We start from the raw sequence: 17,043 nt of genomic DNA on the forward strand, positions 1-17,043 counted from the left end.
AACAATGTTTCTTAAACTGCAAGCTCAGAGGCCGGCAAGGCAGGCGGGGAACGTTGGCTTCCTCCGTCACTGAAGCAAGCAAGCCTCCTGTTCGCTTCAAGCTGCCTGGCTGCCGGCCACCATCTTGGTTGGCAGTTAATTTGCATATCGCCCTGATTAGCCAATGGGAAGGGTAGCGGAGGTATGGTTAATTACCATGTTTCTCTATTATTAGATAGGATTTCTTTAAAAGACAACTGGCTGTTTAACCAAGCATAATGACAAAGTAGCATGATGTTAATAACACTATATATGTAAAATTTATATGTATGACAATAATAGTATAAATGCCAAGAGGTAGAGAGAAATGAAAGTATACTATTGTCAGGTTCTTATGCTATGCATAAAGTGGTATAATATCACTTAAAGGAAGACTATAAGTTAAAGATATATACTACTAGCTCTAACACAACCAATAAAATAACAAATCAAAATGTTAGCGCTTCTAAGCCAACCAAAGCGATAAAACAGAATCATATGATAGTTCTCAGTTACTCATGGAAAAAACAGTAAGAGGGAAAAGGGGAAAGAACAGATGGGAAAATAGAAAACTAGTAGTAAGATGATAAATTTAAACCTAACTAGTTATCAGTAATCACATTAAATGTGTATGGTCTAAAGCCCATTAAAAGGCAGAGGCCATCAGATATTGTGAAAAAGGGAGACCCAAATATAAACTACCTACAAGAAATGCATTTGAGCTATAATAACAAATAGGTTAAAAGTAAAATGATGGAAGAAGATAAACCATGCAAACACTAGTCAAAAGAAATCTGGAGTGGAGCAGCTCTGTTAATATTAGTCAAAGTAGATTTCAGAGCAAAGAATATTACCAGAGATAAAGGAGATCATTTCACAATGATAAAGTGCTCAATCCCTCAGGAGGACATAGCAATCCTAAATGTTTATGCACCCAATAAACATAGCTTTGAATTTTTAAAGTAAAACCTGATACAGCCCTAGCCAGTTTGGCTCAGTGGATAGAGCATCGGCCTGCGGACTGAAGGGTCCCAGGTTCAATTCTGGTCAGAAGCACATGCCCAGGTAGTGGGCTCAATCCCCAGTAAGGGGTGTGCAGGAGGCAGCTGATCAATGGTTCTCTCTCATCATTGATGCTTCTATCTCTCTCTCCCTCTCCCTTCCTCTCTGAAATCAATAAAAATAATAGATAGATAGATAGATAGATAGATAGATAGATAGATAGATAATAAAAATGTTTTAAAAAACATATAACTTTAGGAGGAAAAATAGGCACATTCACAATTATAGTCAAACTTTAATACTTCTCTCAATAATTGATTGAACATATCAATAATTGATAGAATAAACATTCAGGAAGTCAATAAGTTATAGAAGATTTGAACAACACATCAATGTTTTCATTGACATCTGTGGGACATCCCATTTAACTGAAACAAAATATACATTCTTTTCAAATGTGCATAGGACGTTTCAAGGTAGGCCATATTCTGGGCCATAGATAAGTCTCAATAAATTTGGAAGACTTCAAGCCTTGCAGGGTATGTTCTTTGATCAAAATGGAATTAAAGTAGAATCAATAATAGATCTCTGGAAAATCCCCAAATACCAAGGAAGCTAATAATCCACATCTAAATAATCCATGGGGTACAGAAAAAAATCATAAGAGAAATCAGAAAGTATTTTGTACTGAGTGAATTTGAAAACACAATGTATCAGAATTCACGGGATGCTGCTAAAGGGGAAATTTATAGCACTAAACACCCATGTTAGAAGAGAAGAGGGTCTCAAAGCAGTGACCTCAGCTTCTACATCAAGAAACCAGACAGAGAAGAAAAAAGGAAACCTAAGCTGAAGCAGAAGAGAGATCATATCAGAAGTTCATAAAATAGAAGGCAGAAAATAGAGAAAAGTCAATGACACCAAAAGCTGTGGAATTTTTTGTTTGTCTGATTTTTGTTTTCTCAAATCAATACATGGCTTTTATTGCATCTTTAAAATATCACAATAGCCCTGGCCACTGTGGTTCAGTGGTTAGAGTGTCAGCCCAGGCTCGGAAGGGTTGCTAGTTTGATTCCTGGCCAAGGGCGTGTCCCTGGGTTGCAGTTTTAATACCCAGCCCCTGTTGGGCGTGTACAGAAGGCAGCCAATCGATGTGTCTCTCTCACATTGATGTCTCCTCTCCTCTCCTATCTCTCTTTCTCTCTCCCCCTCCCTTCCACTCTCTCTAAAAATCAATAGAAAAATATCCTCCAGTGAGGATTAACAAAATATATATATCACAAATAAGTCTGAGGAATCATTTGGCATCTTGCCGGTGCTGTAGCCGGACAACTTAGATCTTATTCATCAGCCTACTGAACTGTTCCTTTTTCAGAAATGTACATATCATCCAAAAATTTTCTGATATCCTTTTTTTTAACTGTTGTAGCTTGCTCAGTCAATACAGCTGAATTTCATACAAGTTCAGTGTTGTTTCCTTCAAGTATTAACTCATCTTTCTGGGCTTGAGAGATTGACCAAGCAATGCCTGACCTCATCTGAACCCTGTGGTTATACGTATTTTTCACCCAAGAAATTTCTTATTTCAACAAGAGAACCATTCTCCTGAATAACAATGTTGATGGGGAAGTGAGCATACACAGACCTCATCTTGTAACGGAAGACCATGATCATGTTCTGTCCATGACTGCAGATAGTGCGAATGGTGGCCAGTTCCTTTCTGTTTGCCCACCATTTGTCAATCCGAAGTCTCTTCTTTTTCCTTCCAAGGAGACTGAGTTCTACATTGATGTGATTGAAGTCCCTCCGGAGGGTGCCTCTGGGGCCCTTCACCATAACTGTATATCCCTTCAGAATGATGGTGACATTTTCTGAAATGTAGACAGTTGGATTGCTCAGAATGGTTTTCATCCTCGCAGTAGATGAGGCAAAGCTAAGCTGTGTTTTGTTTTTGTTTTGAGAAGATCAATAAAGTGATAAATCTCTAGTCAGACTTACCAGAGAGATAGAGACAATGCAAGTTACCAATATTAGGAATGAGAGAAGTGATATTATTATAGATTCTAGAGATATTTAAAGGAAAATAAGGAATATTATGAACAACTTTATGCTAATAAATTTTACAACTTACATGAAATGAACAAATCTTTGAAAGTACAAACTGCTACAGTCACTCAAGAAGAAATAGATAATCCTAATAGTCCTATATCTAGTAAAGAAATTGACTCTATGATTAAAATCTTCCCACAAGGTAAACTCCTGGTCCAGATGGCTTTACTGGTGAACTTTGCCAAACAAGGAAGAAACAATACAAACTCTGAGAAATTGAAGAAATAAAAGACTTTTTAACTCATTTTATGAATTCAGCATTTTCAGATACTAAAACTAAACAGAGACAGTTTAAGAAATCTGCAGACCAACATCCCCCATGAAAATAGATGTAAGAAATCTAACCAAAATGTTAGCAAATCAAATTCATCTATATATAAAAAGGATAGTACATCACAACCAAGTGAGGTTTTCCCAGGTTTATACCCAAAGAAATGAAAACAGGGACGCAAACAGATATTTGTATACCCATGTGCATAGCAGCATTATTCATAATATCCAAACGGTGGAAGAAAAGGTGCTGCATACATATAAAGGAATTTTGACATGCACTACAACATGGATGAATCTTGAAGACTTATGCTAAGTGAAATATGCCAGTCACAAAAAAACAAATATGGTGTGATACCACTTATATGAGGTAGTAGTCAAACTTGTAAAGGCAGGAAGTAGAATGGTGGTTGCCAGGGGTTGGGGGAAGGTAAATGGGAAATTAGTGCTTAATGGGTACAGAGTTTCTATTTGGGAATATGAGAAAGTTCTGGAGAGTGGATGGTGGTAATGTTTATACAATAATGTAAATGTATTTAATGCCACAGCATTGTACACTCAAAAATGATTAAAATGGTAAATTTTATGTTTTATTTAACTACAATAAAAAAGAGATTGCATATATAAAATTTCTTAGTACAATACCTGAAACATAGTTCATCAGTGCATAAATATTAATTCCTCTCAAATAAGGTAGAGGGGGAACTAGTGTTGACAAAGATATGGAAAAATTGGGACCCTTTTACACTGCTGGTGGGAATGTAAAATGGTGTAGCCACTTTGGTAAATAGTTTGTCAGTTTCTGAAAGAGTTAAAAATAGAGTTACCCTGTAACATAGTATTTATACTCCTAGTTATACAGGGGTTGGCAAAAGTAGGTTTATAGTTGTTCGTAATAAATAATACAGTGATTAATAAGTAATAATACAAGAATAAACTCTGTTTCGTGTACTTACAACTGTAAACTACTTTTGCCCACTCCTGTATACTCAAGAGAATTGAAAGCATGTATTCACACAAAAACTTGTACACAAATATTCATAGCAACATTATTCATAATAGCCAAAAAGTGAAAACAGCCTAAATTTTCATCAGTGGATGAATGGATAAATAAAATGTGGTATATTGATATAATGAATTATTATTTGGCCATAAAAATAGGAATGAAGTACTGATACATGCTATACCATGGATGAACTTGAAATCATGCTAATAGAAAGAAAGTAAACACAAAAGACCACACATTGTATGATTGCATCTATATGAAATAATAAAACAGGAAAATCCATAGAGACAGGAAGTAAATTAATGGTTTTCCAGATATGGGAGAAGGGGAATTTGAGGATATGGGTTTATTTTAGAGCTGAGGGTGATGTTCTGGAAAATTTTTCATGATGACTATACAACATTGTGAATATACTACAGACCGCTGAATGGTTTAAATGGCGAATTCTCTATTATGTGAAATTTATCTCAATAAATATTTTTTAAATCAATCAGTGATACCAAAACCAAAGACATTGCAAGAAAGGAAGACTACAGTCCCAGTATCTCACAAGAACGTAGATGTAAAATCCTCAAAAAAACACTAGTAAATTCAATAATATATAAAGAGAATTATGTACCATGACCAAGTAGGATTTATTCCAGATATTCAAGGCTGGTTCAGCATTTGAAAATTAGTGTAATCCATTCCATCAAAAGGCTAAAGAAGAAAAAATCATATGATCATATCAACTGATGCAGAAAAAGCATTTGATAAAATCTGACATCCGTTCATGATAAAAAAAAACAAAACAAACAAAAAACAACTGTCAGCAAATTACGAATAGAGAGAAACTTCCTCAACTTGATAAGGAGACATGGACAAAAAACCCACATACTTGTGAGAAACTAGGTGCTTTCCCTTCAAATCAGGATCAAGGCAAAGATGTCCTTTCTCACCACTGCCATTCAAGAACTATAGGCTTCAAGCCCAGGTTTCTGAAGCTTAATGTTATGTATGACCTTTAAAGGATTTCTTTTTGAATAAAAGAATTCTGTCACCCTAAAAAGAGTATGTGTGGGGGGTTTGTTTTTTGTTTCTTTTTCAGAGTCATAACCTGACACAGAGAAAGAAAACCAACTTGGCCGAGAGACTAGGGTTTTAAGTCCAGCTCCGTCACTCATTGGTTATCTACCTTTGAACAAGTCGCTCAACTCCTCTTTCTCCTCTGTCACATGATGGCAGCTCAGAGGGCTAACATCCCTGCTTCCCCCCACCCCCCTTATCTTGTGGGCCACTGTCATCCCCTTGGACTTAGAAAGTAATAAATAGGAGGTCAAAGGTCCCTTCATGAGAAAAAGGGGCAAAGTGCTGGGAGCCATGTTCTGCCTAAAATAGACGCAGGTACACTTGGACCCATTAGAGCAGTGGTTGCCAACCAGTGGTCCGTGAGGTCCGAAAGGTTGGCGTCCGCTGCATTAGAGAGTTTGCTTTTATCCCATTGTTGGTGGAACTTAATTAGACATCTGATGACACAGACATGACAAATCTTCAGAGTTTCTCCAGGAAGTCACTCTTTTAGTTAAAGATGTTTTTTCTTGATTGTGGCTGATACTCTGAAAGGCAGACATTTACTGTAGAGAAGTTGTAATATTGCTTCTATACCTTTTTTGTATCCCTTTGATTCTCATGATTCAAATACCAAATTTTAAAACATCAGGCATTTGGTGAAATGACTGTCCTGTGGGTATTCACTCTGGTTCTGAGTGTATTGTTGGGAGTCAATCTGAAAGGGCCATCTTGCCAAGGCCAAGTAATGTCTGTAAAATGAGGCAACCCCCCATTCTTGCAGGGTCACTATAACTGAGATAATGGATTTAAGTACCTGGTACTTGTTAGACACACAGAAACTGGCAGCTGATCAGAATGGGAAACTGCTGTCTTCTCCGTCACTGCATCACACCTGTGATCAGTCTACTCTGCTCACCAGACTGGACCCAGCAGGCCCAGGTTCCAGGATGTTCATCTCCGTTTATTCCAGTCAGCTCTGTTCAGTGGCCACAGCCCCCTCTTCCTATCCCCTGGGATTGTATATTAAGAAGAAAGCGAATATTTTACTGATTTTATTTGGTAATTGTGAAGCCACTAGACCTTGACCAAAATACTGAACTGTATTGTGCCTCAGTTCCCCAGGGAGATGGAGTAAATGACATGAGTGGTTTCTTCTAACTCTGAAGTTGTGCGGTGCAATAATTCTATGATGTTGTTGCTCTTGTGTATGAGCAACCCTAGGAAATATGTTCTCATCACATATATGTACTTTGACATAAGGGATATTTCATTCACTTTTATTTAGCACTTGGGCCTAATTCTGCCCTCCATTCCAAGTGTTTGATTTCTTACAGACAGTTGATCTAGAACTTTGTTGTAGATTTATAAGCCAGACTTCATCTATAAGAGCTCCGATGTGCCCCTTTACAGTGGCATGCCCTCACCGCAGCTGAGAACCCCTCTCCTACCCGTGCTAGCTTGTTTGGGAGGGGAGAAGAGAACGATGCATCTCTGTGGGCCATGCTTTACCAGCCTCCTTTAGGATACTTTATGGGTTGTTTTCTTGCCTCTTGGTTTTCAGCACATCAGAGCAGAGTGACGATGATCCTGTTTGTCCTGGAGCTGGAGTGGGTGCTGAGCACGGGACAAGACAAGCAGTTTGCCTGGCACTGCTCTGAGAGTGGGCAACGCCTGGGAGGTTATCGCACCAGTGCTGTGGCCTCGGGCCTGCAGTATCCTTTGCTGGAGAAAATTCCTTGGTGGGAACTTAGCTGCTGACTTATTTCTTTCAAGAAAATTTTGGGGATGTGCAACTTGAAAGTTTTTTTATTTGCTAACTTACCCCGCTGATTAAGATACTCATAGACTTTTCTAATGAACAATTCCTCATGTAGGAGGAGTAAAGTGAGCTTATTTCACCTAAAATAAGTAGATTGTGGTCTACTATGATCCAAACCCTGACATCTAGCTAGAACACAGCCCAGATTGTGAGTCTCAGCTGTCACAAGCAATTGCAAAACATGAGGATAAAACCATCACTGAAATACAGTCTTTTATTTTTGTACAGAACTAATTTACACATAGATACTAAGGTTGTGAACATGCCCATTGGTGCCTGGCAGAAGAACCACAGTATTCCTATTCATTTAAAAAATATTTGAGAGGCTACCGTGCCAGGACTTGAGTAGGTCAGCTGGTATCTACAGGCTTTGTTCCAGGTCCAAGACTTTTCCAGGATATGTAGAATGGTATTATTTCTATCTCCCAAGTCTCCAGGAGCCATGTGCTCAGTGTGAACACCTGCTAATGCTGAGTAATCCTCACATCTGGCCTCCAGCAAGCACAGGCTTAATAAGTTTGGATAATGCTACTGTTGCAAGGACCCTGCCTTTGATTTAAAAGATGCAGAACTCTCTTCACCTTCTGGCAGATAAGAAAATAGGTGGGAACAGATCACTTGTCAGCCAAAGTAGGAAGAAATAGTAAGATTTGCTTTCAGATTTTTCACCTTATTTGTAAACTTGCTTATTCAGCAATTCTCAACAGTCTGAAGAAATACTTTACTGTTTCTTTGCAGTAGCTGTATTTTTGTGTGTATGGGGTAATGTCACTTTTTTTTTTTCTCACTGGAAGGACAAGATGAAGAAATTAAGAATGGCTTTTGTAGAATGTTGTAAAATGGCAAATTACCAAGAAGACCAGAAGCAAGGACAGTAAGAAATGAAGAGGAGAATCAACTTTCCTTTGAGAGGGTGGTACCACCTGTTAATAAAAGAAATTCCAAAGTTTACTTTTTAAAGTAAATGAATTGGCATGAATTATCTTGCCAGTACATTAATGATTTCTTATAGCGTTAGAGCTGAAAGAGCCTGAGACCGTCCAGTCCAATGCCTCATTTCCCAGATGAGTCAGCTGAAGCCCAGGAATCGTCATGGGCCCTATGTGTGGCCACCCACCTAAGATGTAGGAAAATCACCGCTAGAACCTAGATTCTGCTTGGACTGCTGTTTTTCCCCATCATACTGCATTACTCTTTTGAGAACAGAACTAATGGCAGCAATGTAATTTGTTCTTAATATGCTGGCTTCTCTATTACTAGCCACACCTAGTGATTTATCATCTATATCACTAACCAAACCAAGGAGTAGAGAAATATAAAGATCTTGCCCTTAAGAAGTTTTTTTTATTGATTTTAGAGAGAGAGGGAGGGGAAAGGAAAGAGAAACATCGATGTGAGAGAGAAACATCTATCCACTGCCTCCTTTACACCCCCTATTGGGGATTGAGCTGCAACCTGACTGGGAATCAGTGCACGGGATGATGCTCAACCAAGCCACTCCGGCCAGGGCGAGTTTACTTTTTAAACTATTTGAAAATGAAACACAAAAACACAGAGTTAAACTTGACTTGACTTTGGTAGTTTTTGTCCCTTGTTTTTCGACTGTTTCCTTTGGCCACAGCCATGTGGTTTTATCAAGCAAAGTGTGTGTGTGTGTGTGTGTGTGTGTGTGTGAGAGAGAGAGAGAGAGAGAGAGAGAGAGAGAGAGAGCCTGTGGCTTCATTTCCCAGTATCCACGACTATCCAGTCTAATCTTGCTATTAAGGTGGAGGGGAATTGCAGTACTACAGACAGATTCCATTACCTCCATTAGCTCTGCCTCTCTAGCTCCAATTTTGGAGCCACAGTGCCAGCCAGCTCTTACTCCTAGGAGCATATACATTCCTGATAATTTTCCAGTGCTGCACATTGATGGCATACAGTGCTGCCCTTGCCAGAGTCTCTCTTCTTTTAGGCCTCTTAGTGGAGAGTAAATATGCAATGAAGTAGAGGAATAAAGGAAGACAGAGACTGACAGAGACTGACCAGTTTACAAATTGAATTCTTTCTGAATAACCTCAAAATCTTTGATTGTGTTGGCTAAAGATCTGAATCTTCAGATATTAAACAGTCTAAATAATAATAATAATGCAGAGAAAGATAGAAAAAGAATAATTACATTTGCAGTCCCTGAGGGCTTATATAGTGTTTCTATTTAATGTTACTTTGTTCACCATGAATACAGTAAGGTAAAATAAAAACAAAAAAGAACTAATTCTCAATTTTCATAGTGTTGAAACTAAAGGCTCAGAGAGGCTCAGGTAGCTTACGTGACTCTCCGAGGTCACATAACCGTTACCTAAGAACCAGGAATAGAATTTGAGTTTGGTAATCTTTTAGCTACTTCTCTGCATAACCGGATACTGTAGAATGGAGCTGTTTCTCAGAAGTCCCATGGCAGTTGAAGTTAGGAAATAGAACTGTTTCCCTCCCCACTTCATAGTCCATAAATTGTTCTACTCTATCCAGCCTCACCTTTCAGTCCTGTCATTTGGCCTTTTTTTAAATCATATTTTCCACAAAATAATTCAGATACTCTTCATTTTAACATTCTGTTCATGTCGGAGATATTTTCAAGATGTCACCCTACATAGTGAAATGCCTTTCCACCAAGTAGTCTCTTAGATCTGTTCCTATTCTGGGAGCGAGTACTGAAAAGCTATTAAGGTTATCTTGGTTTTCATATTTCCTCATGTCATATTTAATGCCAATCACTCTGGCTTTGAGGTTGTACTATAATTTTATTTCAGCCCTCTTCCAAATAGCTTTTGTTGAGTGGGACTCTTATAAACTCTTAGGTTTTGTTTGTCTTTTAAACAATATATTCATTATATTCCAATAAATTGCTTTTTTTTAATGCTCTTATTGTCCCACCTTTGGCCAGTAAGAGCCCCATCATATTGGTTCCTGTGTCCTTTTTTTTCTTGATAAATAAAACCAAACGTTTATTTACACCAAAGAATTCCAACACAGGATCTGTTACAGATGAAGGACAAAGTATTATATATACACACACAACAAGGGGTGGCAGGGCTGTAACGAGTATAGTTTTCCCACATTTACAGGTCTACCATTTCAGTTTTAGTGGAGACAGTGTTTCTGCTCCTACCTCTCAGGTACATTGACAAGACTGAGGGGCAGGTCTTCTCACTGGATGGCATGTGAGGAAAGAGGAAGGTAGGAGGAAAATAAGGTAGAAAGCTTAAAACCGAAGTAGTGTGGCCACACCTTTCACCAGCTCTTAAAGCATTGTTAACATGAAACCTACATAGACATTTTTCTTTTGTAAAAAGCAATTAAGTTTACCCAGCAGCTAAGTGAATTCAAAATGGCCAAGTCAAAGAAAATTAAAAAAGATTTTGCCTTCCCCCTCTTCCCAGCTATAGAGCATATTGGGAGATGAAAGGAGAGAGGACCAAGGTAAAGAGCCTGGGAGGGAAGGTTATTGAAGTTTTCAACTAAAGTGAAACTAAACTTATAAGTGATTTGGATTTAGAGTTAGGCCAATAAGACATGATTCATCCCTGTGTCTTTTTTATATTCCCATAGCTTCTGATCGTTTCCTTGCTTTTTGGCACAACTGTCTTAAGTTCCTCTTGTACCTTCCCATTCCACTCCTGCAATCAGCCACTTCTTTTAGTGAGGAATAGTATTTAGAGATAGTTAGAAAATATATGTATGTGTATTTTTTTAAATAATAAATTATCAGCACATATAATATTTCAATAATAATAGTAATATTGTAATAACAAGACTACTGGATGAGGTTTTAGATTTCTTTGCATTTCTCATTGTCCTTAAATATGTTCTACAAAGGATGCACAGTCAAAATGCTGTGCTTTGAAGTCACTTGAAATAATTGTGTTAACTATGTGGTTATATCACCAATTTGATAATTAGGTTCATTCATTTTACAATATTGTCAATTTGGGGGATTTTTTAATTTTATAAATATTTTTAATGTGTAAAAGTATTACAAGATTATAAAATGGAAACTCTATAACAAGAGAGAAGTCTCATTCTCATTTCTGCCCCCTCAACTTGTTTCTCTCTTCTCCATAGGCAGCCATTTTTGTTAGATCTTGATTTATCCTTCCAGGGTTTTCTTTTCTAAATATGAGCACACATACACTTATATTTATATTTTCTCCCTTTTTTACACAAAGGTAGTAAAACATATTACCCCCCCCCCAACTTAATAATATATCCTGAAAGTTACTCCATGTCAGTTTGCTTATGGAGGTCTTTTTTTCCTCCCGCTGCATGGATATGTCATAGTTAAATTAATAAGTCCCAGTTTCATGGGCTTTTGGGTTGTTTTCAAACTTCAGTTGTTACCATAATGCAGAGTGAATAGCCTCCGTCATGTGTCTTGTATTTTTGCCAGTGTATTCCAGGACAGATCTCTAGAGGTAGGATTATTGCTAGGCATTATCAACCAGGAAATCTCACTAGAGACTCAGCACCTTCGACTTGTACTGGTCACATAGGCAGCCTCTGCGTGGCATGTACCAAACTTTCAGACTCTCACAAGGAAAGTGGGTGTTTGTCATAAACCATATTGTTTGTGCAGTTAAGGCACAGTTAGCCACTCTTGTCTGTTAGTGGCGGAAACCCTCCTAAAATCCAAGTTCCCAGATGCCATGTCAGCCTTTTAGACAACCTTTCAAAGGATAGCAGTCAGACCTGCTAGGTTAATGCGTTTTTGCATAGCAACATTTTCATTTCTTGAACTATTCATATATTTTCCCCATTTTTCTATTAGGCTTATGGTTTTTTTCTTGATTGCTCTTTTTATATATTAGAGATTTGGGCCTTTTGTGACTTAATTTGCAAATATGTTTTTTTTCAATTGGTCTTTTAGCTTTACTTATTGCATTTGTTTGTTGTTTGTGTTTTTGATAGTAATAGCTTTTTCCACTAGGGTTATAAAGGAACTCTTCCATCTAGACCTTTCATATTTTTTTAATTTTTTACATTGAGATCTCTAATTCATATGGATTTGTCCTGGTATATAATGTGAAATACAAATCCTATTTAATTTTTCCAAATGACTATTCAGTTTGTGTCAGTATCCTTTTTTAAAAAAAAAAATCCATCTTTATTAGTTGAAGAGCCACCTTTAGTAGACATGTAACAAATTTCTCTATGCTTTTAGGTCTGTTTCTAGACTTTCTGTTCTGTTCCAGTGGTCCGTTTGTCAATTATGCATCTGTGCCACACTTTTAATTAAAGAAATTTTATAACACGTTTTAATATCTGATAGGGCTAGCTTTCCCCATCACATGCCATATTACTGTTATTTTCAGAATATTCCTGGCTTTTCTTGCTTATTTGTTTTTCTTTAGAATCAACATATCTAACTCTAGGAAGAAAACATGTTGATATTTTTATAGGAATTATATTAAATTTATAAATTCATGTGAGAATTGACATCTGTATCATGTTGAGTCTTACTGTCCACTAATACTGTGTTTTCATTTTGTTATGTCCACTTTTCTATCTTTCTTACATTTATTGTTTTTATAAATCCCTCCACTCATTTGAGAAAAATCCTTAATGCTTATATGATAGATTCGATGTTGAAACCCGGCATGTGTTTATTGGTGACCATTCAGGCCAAGTAACCATCCTCAAACTGGAGCAAGAAAACTGCACCCTGGTCACAACATTCAGAGGACATACAGGTGGGACTGAAAGCAAAATCCATGTGCCACTTGCTCTCTCAGGGAGCTTGCACGTGCTGCATGTTCTGGTTTCAGATAAGATGTGAATGTGACAGGGTGTACTTTGGGCTTATACAAAGATACACATGATACACTTAACTGATTTCAGAATGGTTCATTAGAATATAATGTCAAAAATTTTCACCATCAATACAAACAAAAGAGGACTCAATCTATTTTGAAAATGTTAGCAATTTGGTTCTTTGTCATATTGCCCCAGAGAGAGCCAGTGTTGGCACATGTTAATGAGACATTGTTTGAGACTATGTGGCAACTGCAGAAACCCCCAAAAGCCAAAAGGACAGCTGCCTCAGTCTGTCCTTGCCATCATTGGATCTAGGAGATGGCGGGCAAGACTGACTCCCACTTCCAAGACAAGTGAAATGAAAAATATGTTCATCATGGGTAACCAGGTTGTATGAAAAGGTAAAAGTTCTTCTTTAACTTCCCTTCCTTTTGGGCTCTTTCCCGTTTAAAACCCAAGACTCCCTTTATGTTACTAGCCTGCTCAGAGTCATTTAAACAAGGTAATGTAAAATATACACACAGCCTTTGGAAGTCTTGAATAGGTGATGATGATTCATTTTTTACTAGTATTTTTAATGTGTGATGTTAACCTTGGAAAATAAGTCACTGCCTGTTTTCATGGTTTTTAATGGGCTTTATCTTCTGCAGATTACACCCGTGGTTGAGTACACAACAAGGTTAATATTGAGTTTAGGCACCATATAAGAACAAAAGTAGGTGAATGAGGGTGTAAAAAGGGATAGTACCTAGGTCATAAGGGATTTCCTAAAGGGAAAAAAAGGAATGGGAGAAAATTGAACCCAGAGAAAAAGATTCTTAAAAGATCATCTGAATTATCTTTACGTTTGGGAGGAAAGATACACAGAAACATATCCCCTGTGGCTAGGACTCAGTTCTCTCTGATTGGATTACTCTTTTTAGCCACTTATACCCTGGCCAATCCTGGCCTGGTAGGGTCCAGAACTCTCCCACCTCAGGAATCTTAAACTTCTATGTTTCACTGCTAACTTCAATCTCCTAATCTTTTGCTTCCCTAAACCCTTATTCCAACTCCACTTGCTCTTCCCCTTGTTGAGAAGTCCGCTCCTTGATCCCTCATTGCCCTATGTTTCCAGCCCATCTTTTCTTCCTTCCCAGTGTAGCCCTTTTAGCCATGTGCTTCCCAACATGCTCAGCTCAGGGCCCCTTTGTTCTTCCTCTGTAAATTTTGTCCATGGTTCACTCACTATCCACGCTCTCTCCTTGTGCTGTCAGCCACTGACTGGGTCAGGACCCAGCTGCAAGTTATGCTGGGAGTCTTAGCCCATCATCACAGGTGCGGATTCATCATCCCAGTGCAGAGTCAGGAACTGCCTCTTAACCCCTGCACGTGATTACTGATCCTCAGTACACTCCTGCCATTCCCTTAACAGCTTTCTCAGACCTTCCCCACTCTCCCTCAGCCCCCACTGCCTCCCATTCCAGCCGCTTCCTTCAAAGAAAAATAGATGTTATCAGATAGAAGCTTTAAAAAAATATTTTTTTTGCCCACCCATTTTCTCCCCAATAAACTTTTCTACCCCTCCTTCTCTTTCCCTTCTGCCTGGAGCAGGAGCCTGCTGTCCTCTGGCCCTAGGCTCAGTCTCCTCAGGGTCTCAGCACCAAAGTCATTCCCTTCTCTCCCTTTTGACTAACTCACTCTTCTCAGTTTATTAACATGCTAAGGTTTCTTGCCTCTCTGATAAAAACAAACAAATCCTCTCAGTCCATGTCCTGTTGTAGCAATGTCTTTAATAGCAATGTTTTTTCTCTTCTTAAAAAATTGTGGTAAACTATACCTAATCTTAAGTTTACAATTTTAATCATTTTTTACTGTGCAGTTCAATGGCATTAAATACATCCACACTTTTTTGCAACTATCACCCCACCATCTATCTACAGAACATTTTTCATCTTGCAAAATGGAAACTTTGTACCCATTAAACACTAACTCCCCTCTTTCCCCCAGGCCCTGGCAAACACCATGCTGCTTTCTGTTGTCTATGAATTTGACTACTACCATTCCTCCTGTGAATAGAATCATAGTATTTGTTTTCTGACTGGCTTATTTCATTTAGCATAATCTTCATGTTATAGCAAACAGCAATGCTTTAAAAGAATATCCTTTTCCTAGCTGCTTCAAATTCTTCATCTCCCATTTCCTTTCCAGCCACCTGTAATTTGGCTGTCTCATCAGTCCACTCAAACTGCTCTCCCCAAGGTAGCCAGCCAATGGCCTGCTGTTTGCTAAGTCCAGTGGACATGGTTTAAACTATGCCCTACTTAAACCTTTCAGCGGCGGCATTTTACATTGCGATTCCTTCCTGCGTTTAACTGGCCTCCTTTGGCTTCTGTGACACGTGCTGTCTTCCAGTTTTCTTCTGCATCTCCAACTGCTCTTTCTCATCTCCTTTGTGTCTCTGTGGTTTCTGCCCTGGACCCTTGTCTCTTTACACCTGTGAGCTCTCTAGTTGATCTCAGGCTCTATTCTCAGTCACCGAATTAAAAGGCACAGTCACTGTCCTAAAATTTCTTACAGCCCAGTGAGAGAGACAAAAGCTAAACCAGTAATTCTAGTGCCTGGTGGCAAGGACAGTGGGGAAGCAGGCCCTAAGTGTCTCCAAGAACCAAGAATGGGCACCAGCTTGGATGCAAGTGGGAGTTAGTCAGGGAAGGCCTCCCCAGGGAAGGTGTGGTTTGAGTTTAGATCTTTGGGGGAGGAGTACTAGTAAGTGTTGAATTCATGGAAAAGTAAGAACAATCTAGGCAGGAAAAAAATCCGCATGGTCCAAGGCATGGAGATTTGCAAGAGTGTGGCTCTCTTGGGAACACCTACTAACTCTTTTGGGCTCGAACTCTGAGTGTGAAGTAGGGGCAGCCAGAAAGGAAGTGAGAGTCAGTTCAGATCATTGAGGGCATGTCAGTGAGACACCATTAAAGAGGTATTTGGGGTTTTTTGTTTTATTGATTTTAGAGAGAGGAAGGGAGAGAGAGAGAAACATCTCTTTGTTCCAGTTATTTATGCATTCATCGGTTGCTTCTTGTATGGACCATTAAAGAGTTTTTAAAAGCAAATATGTTAATTTGATCAAATTTAAAAGATTGTTCTGACAGTGAGTAGAGAGTGTAATTGGAAAGCTAGTACCTGGAAGTGTGGTAATGTGAAAGCAAGGAATGGATGGACCTAAGGTAAAAATTTAGGTGGTGAACTCAGCAGCCATAATGGGCGGGCCAACTCCCAGATTTGGTTTAGGTGGAGGTGGTGTTAAGCCTGACCTTTTGGCTCTTTAGTAGTTAGGTGTTCACCATATGGTAGCTGATAGGAGTGCTCTGAATTCTGTATTGCTGCCTTCAGGTCAGAAAAAAGGTAAGTAGCTGCTGCTTACTGCTATATGGTGAACCAGATGTGGCCCAAGGGTTTCATGTATTGCAAGTTAGTTCTAATATAAAATGGTACCTTGACAATGTATCTTTTTTTAAAATATATATATTATTGATTTTTTACAGAGAGGAAGGGAGAGGGATAGAGAGTTAGAAACATTGATGAGAGAGAAACATCGATCAGCTGCCTCCTGCACACTCCCTACTGGGTATGTGCCCGCAACCAAGGTACATGCCCTTGACCGGAATCAAACCTGGGACCCTTGAGTCCGCAGGCCGATGCTCTATCCACTGAGAAAAACTGGTTAGGGCTTGACATTGTATCTTGTCTTTCTCAAAATGTTTAAAGCATTTTCATATGATTTTATCATGAGGTATCTTTGAGGAAGGCAGAATATGGCCCCAGAAGGTCACTAACTAACATGAAGGCAAATGTAGCAGGTCACATATTTAACTTGCTGTTATTCCTGAACAGTAGTATCTACCCATTGCCAGTCTGGCTATAGCACAACTCATTTAAAGCTAGGATGTCTAAGAAAGTCCATGGTGGTCCAAACATGTTACCGAGTTCCTCCTAT

General features: G+C 38.6%; 1 protein-coding gene and 1 pseudogene across 4 annotated transcripts in view; one reads left to right on the forward strand and one right to left on the reverse strand.

Annotated features, from left to right (window-relative positions):
• WDFY2 (WD repeat and FYVE domain containing 2) overlaps positions 1-17,043 on the forward strand; it is a 207,638-nt gene that overhangs the window by 156,118 nt on the left and 34,477 nt on the right. For all 4 annotated transcript variants that reach the window (XM_014548300.1, XM_014548297.1, XM_005876935.2 and 1 more), the window contains exons 5-6: positions 7,017-7,167; positions 12,888-13,000. In XM_014548300.1, coding sequence (XP_014403786.1) covers positions 7,017-7,167; positions 12,888-13,000 — 264 coding nt within the window. The remainder of the gene's footprint in view (positions 1-7,016; positions 7,168-12,887; positions 13,001-17,043) is intronic.
• LOC106727919 lies at positions 2,361-2,931 on the reverse strand (annotated as a pseudogene).

The sequence above is a fragment of the Myotis brandtii genome, unplaced genomic scaffold (assembly GCF_000412655.1).
Source record: "Myotis brandtii unplaced genomic scaffold, ASM41265v1 scaffold500, whole genome shotgun sequence".
In the NCBI taxonomy this organism is placed as follows: domain Eukaryota; kingdom Metazoa; phylum Chordata; class Mammalia; order Chiroptera; family Vespertilionidae; genus Myotis; species Myotis brandtii.